This window comes from Glossina fuscipes, unplaced genomic scaffold (assembly GCF_014805625.2).
Source record: "Glossina fuscipes isolate IAEA_lab_2018 unplaced genomic scaffold, Yale_Gfus_2 27, whole genome shotgun sequence".
Taxonomy (NCBI): domain Eukaryota; kingdom Metazoa; phylum Arthropoda; class Insecta; order Diptera; family Glossinidae; genus Glossina; species Glossina fuscipes.
This window is the reverse complement of record NW_023998422.1, coordinates 9,852,827-9,857,595: the sequence shown is the minus strand read 5'-3', so window position 1 is coordinate 9,857,595 and position 4,769 is coordinate 9,852,827. Positions and strand designations below refer to the sequence as shown.

Genomic DNA, 4,769 nt, shown 5'->3' with positions numbered 1-4,769 from the left:
TGGCATTCGAACTTTTAATAGCTTTTTTATAACGACGATATGGATTAAATCCGTAGGGATTGATTAATTGATTGGAACGTGCACGCAGTTCTTGTGTGGCTAATTGTTGTTGCTGTTGTTGTTCATGATCATTGTTTTGTTGATCGTGCTGTTGCTTATTCAAATGTTGCTTATGTTGCTGTTGCGTTAGATTTTTTTGTTGTGGTAAGAAAGTTCCCGCCCCCGGTAAGCTATTATCGTATTGCGAACCGAATCTCGTCGAACTAGTTCCAAAATTAATCGGAGAGCCTGGTGCCCCGAATTGATTCTCTCCCTGATACTGTCCGGTATTCTGTTGCTGTTGCTGCAGGAAACGTTGCTGCTGTTGTTGAAATTGCAATGATGCTTGGTTGCCGCTTCCTCTTAGGTTCGACGGATATTGTCTGAAGGGAGTTTGATAGGGATTTATATTCGGACCCAATTCTTGTTGGTAAGGCTGCTGCACGCTAGCTATATATTGCAATGATTTAGCAATAGCATCAGGTATAGGTGGCGGCGTTGGTATATGTGCACCTTCCGCACGAAAACCTACATACCGAAGTTGTCGCTAAGTCTATTAAACTCATATAAATTGTTTACTGCTTACCATTCTCGTCAGCTATATAGCGCACGGTAATAGGTGTACCTTCTGGCGATGTATACGAATAGGAGCCCTGCACAACTTGTGCTTCTACTGCTTCACCTAAACCCAGGTTTTTTACGTAACCTTGAGCCTGAGCAGTTGTACCATCTCCAGCTGCGTAGCCATAAGAGAAACTTCCATCGTAATTTATTTCATTTTGGTAAGCGGTAATAGGAATAAAATTTTGTGGGTTTACTTGATTATAATTACGAAATTGATTCTAAAACAAAACAAAAAAACCAATCGTTAAGAGTTAGATGAAGTGTTTTAGGGCCTTTTTACTTACTTGCGATAACACAGGATTCGCAACGGGCGAAAGGCTATTTAGTGGTGTTAAGGGGTTTAAAGCATTTAATCCGTTACTTGAGAAAATTTGCTGCTGCGGTTGTTGTAGTTGTTGTCGCTGTCGTAATTGTTGTCGTTGAAAAGCTGATTGTCGTTGAAATGCAGGTTGGGTAAACAGTGCGTTCTGCTGACAATTACTTAATTGCACCCATATAATGAGTGATAGTACAATGCCTGTTATAACCTACAAAATATTAGAAAATATTTGTGTATGACTGTTTCAGTGGTATAAAATAAGTTTATAAACAAAGCAGTTTACTTGCTCAAAGTCGTAGGAGTCTTTCGATGAGAAGCTGCTAGACAGAATAAACCGGAAGGGTTTCCTAATGAATGTATTTTACATGAACGCAATTGGAACTTATCAAGGCGCTCTATCTTGGCGAGCAATCTATGATTTCTTATTTATACGCTATCAAAGAGGCAGCTGGAGGATGACTAATTGATCTCGTTTCAATTGGGAGCTTCCTCCCGACATGCGATAAATTTAGCTGTTGCTCTGAAATCTATCCTAGGTGAGGACCTAGTACACTCTAGATGATAAAGTCACGATATATATTGAACAAATCTCTATATCTCATCATATCTGATTAATATTAAGTAGGTTTTTAAAAAATCTATAAAAAAAACTACATTAACCCTGCTCTGCTCTGCTTTCTGCTTCTTAATAACTTGCGACTTTCTGATAACCACTTCATGGTCGAATCCTGAATGAGATAAAAAAAAAAAATAAAAAAAAATTTGGCATTCATAATGAAAGAAAATTATCTAAAGTATCTGGGTATCTGTATCTGTATCTATGAGGAAGTCGCAAACATGTTGAACATTTTGAGGAAATAAATACACCCCTCATATCTAGCCAATCAAGCTAACATGTTCGTGTTCTCTCAACATTCTCAGTCGATTGCATATTCATTCACATTCAGTTTATAAACAACCATTTGGTTGCGCCTTGGTTCATTTTCAATTTATAAACAACCATTTGGTTGCGTTTCGGTTCATTTTCAGATTATAAACACAACCATTTGTTTGCGCAATACCAAAATCAGCTGTCTTCCCAAGAAAAAATATTAAATTATTTGGGAGAAGATGTAAAAAATTTTATTTTTTCGAAAGCATCTGCTTTGAGAGAAGGGCAGTTTTTCCACTTTGCTTGTTTCGTGAAGAAGGCGGCACGAAAACGTACCATGCAATAATCCACAATATCATCCTAAACTTTTAATGTTCTGAAAAAACTATTCAAAGGTTTCAAATCGCGCTCAGCCTCGTATCTACCCAAGGATTGCCTAAATGTAGCTATATTAAGATATTTTCGTTGGGGAATGGGTTTAAATGAACGTAAATATCTTGATGTACTAGAGAAGTTAGGTAAAACTTTAGGCTGTAATTTCCAGCAGTTGTTAATAGTGCAGGAGAAAGCACAAACTTTCAAATCAAAAGTTCTAGAAAGTCCAAGGCATCTACTAAACAAAAAAAAATTCGATGTTTGAGAAACTTATAGTGCTTTAACTTCGTAATGGTAACTTGTTTTGTTCTAAAATTCATTCGTTCACATTGAAAATAAAAATCGGAGGTTGATAACTATTTAGCTCCTTGGAAGCGATGGAACGAGACACACGACCTCTATCTTCTTTTCTATCTTGCAGACAACTTCAACCCATTTGGATCTATGGCGTACAATTATGGATAGCAACCAGTAACTTTGATATGGATTTACTTTACTCTGCTGTTGTAGGTTGAGAAGAAACTTAAAAACTCACAAATTTTTTTTTACAAATGACTTTTTTATATATGAAAAACGGTTTTTATCCATTTTCAAAAGTACTCGTTTTTGGAGCCAAAACAAGTCAGGGTATCAGATTTTGCCAAAATGTGACGAAAACTGTTGTCTATTGCACATAAGAGATCGAATAATCTAAGACGTACAGATGGACAGACGTGCTTAAACCGATTCAGACAATGATGCTGAATTTCTTGGTGGTGACAATTCAAATGGCAGATTCCTTTTTTTATCTTTTATTATGACGCGCTGTATGTACACTAACGCTAACCCAGTAACGTTTCCTAACACAATTCGAAATTGCACACACTTCTCAGCCAAGCAAAGAGGAGAAAATGGGATTTGGGATTCCACCACACAATAATAAAAATTTATGAAAATTTGAACTTATCTAACACTCAGTGTCAGTGTTATATTTACGACATATTCTGGCCACAAAGTTAGCATTTAATAGTAGAACTAACGCATGCGACGTAATCTTAATACGTTGGCTACGAAACGCGTCAAGAAAGATAGAGCTTTTCATTCATTCTCAGTAATTCTGAGCAAAGAGATCCCCAAAAGCAGTTCGTAATCTTACGTGAAATTTAATCGTATTTGCAAACATTACAGTTCACGCCAGAAGTAGGCCATCAATTTATAAATGCACCGTAACTAAAAGTTGCAAAATTGTAGGCGTCGAGCACAAGTTGCTTCAATAAAGCAAAAGGTCAATGGAAGAGTTGCGTGATAGAACATAAACTCTATGAAGTTTCTCAGACACAGCACAACTTCCTTTTAAACTTTTCTTCTCACCATAATTAGAATATGAAAAATTCAATTTCATTTAGATTTATTTGAACATTTTTTACTTTAAACCTCGGAATCCTGGACTTATTCATGAAGCAGCAAAACCAACCCTGACGTAAATAAAAGAACTGCACTTTTCGCGGCGCGAAAGGTTTTGGTCAAATTTCATTACCGAATTATGTCTACCGATTAAGAAATATGCTTTAATTCAAGATGAAATTAACGACAAAATTTTGTTATATTTAAATATTTTTAACATGTAATAGAATGTGTTTGCCTATATTTATATTAAAAAATTGATTTTACCCGAAATTGTATTTTCTCCATAATCCAACGAACGACACTAAATTCTCATGTAGACATATGTTCCCACTTAAGACGCGTTAAGAATTTCGCATATAATTCAAAAGCAAAAAAAAAAAAAAAAATTTTTTGTTTATTGTTTCGTTGGTTTGTATTTTTCAAATAATCCGTTGGCGATTGTATTGAAATGATATGAAGCGCGATAGCGACAAAATCAACTTATTCCGTATCGAAAAAAATATTTGTTTACGCTCGACTAGCGTAGACTTTTTTTATAATTATAATAATAATAATAATAATAATAATAGTATTCTGTTGGCTTTCCTCACACGATTAAATGTTTTAAATGTTTTAAGTCGTTGCAATCAACTAATGTTAGATCAACGCACAGCTCTAGTATTTATATAAAAATTTTTCCGAACAAACGCACTTAACTTAAGAGTAATTTAAAATTGTTGAAGCTATATAGCGGTACACATGCGCATTGTAATCTGTTTAGAAAAAAGGAAAAACAAAAAAACTAAATAAAAATAAAAAGAAGAAGAACATCGGTTGTTGTAGGTTTGTTCTTAATGAATGGCTAATAAAGTTTTCACATTTCCGGTAGCGCCGTTAAACATGAAAATTTGTTTAACACACATACCATGCGTTGGCTCTGCTCAAATAAGTATTTTTCTTTTCTTCTTTTATTATAATTTTTTTGTTTTTTTGTTTTTTTTTTGATTTTGCTTCTCTTGATCTTTAGTTTTGTTTTGTTAGTTGATTTATTGGTTTTTTATTGAACATTGACAGAAGGACAAATAAATCTCGTTGCCGCGCATTTTACAAAGATTTCTATCTTTATTGAGACCTTTTTCATATGTTTTGCGCACCATGTCAAAAAAGTGTCGGGAC

At 34.7% G+C, this 4,769-nt stretch overlaps 1 protein-coding gene across 1 annotated transcript in view; it reads right to left on the bottom strand.

The window, feature by feature from the left end:
• LOC119635860 (signal transducer and activator of transcription C-like) overlaps positions 1–4,104 on the bottom strand; it is a 4,780-nt gene extending 676 nt beyond the window's left edge. Inside the window, exons 1-4 of the mRNA XM_038030872.1 lie at positions 3,879–4,104; positions 948–1,190; positions 626–881; positions 5–567 (exon numbers count right to left, since the gene is read on the bottom strand). Coding sequence (XP_037886800.1) covers positions 5–567; positions 626–881; positions 948–1,190; positions 3,879–3,899 — 1,083 coding nt within the window. The 5' untranslated portion in view covers positions 3,900–4,104. The remainder of the gene's footprint in view (positions 1–4; positions 568–625; positions 882–947; positions 1,191–3,878) is intronic.
• Between the last annotated feature and the right edge of the window lie 665 nt (positions 4,105–4,769).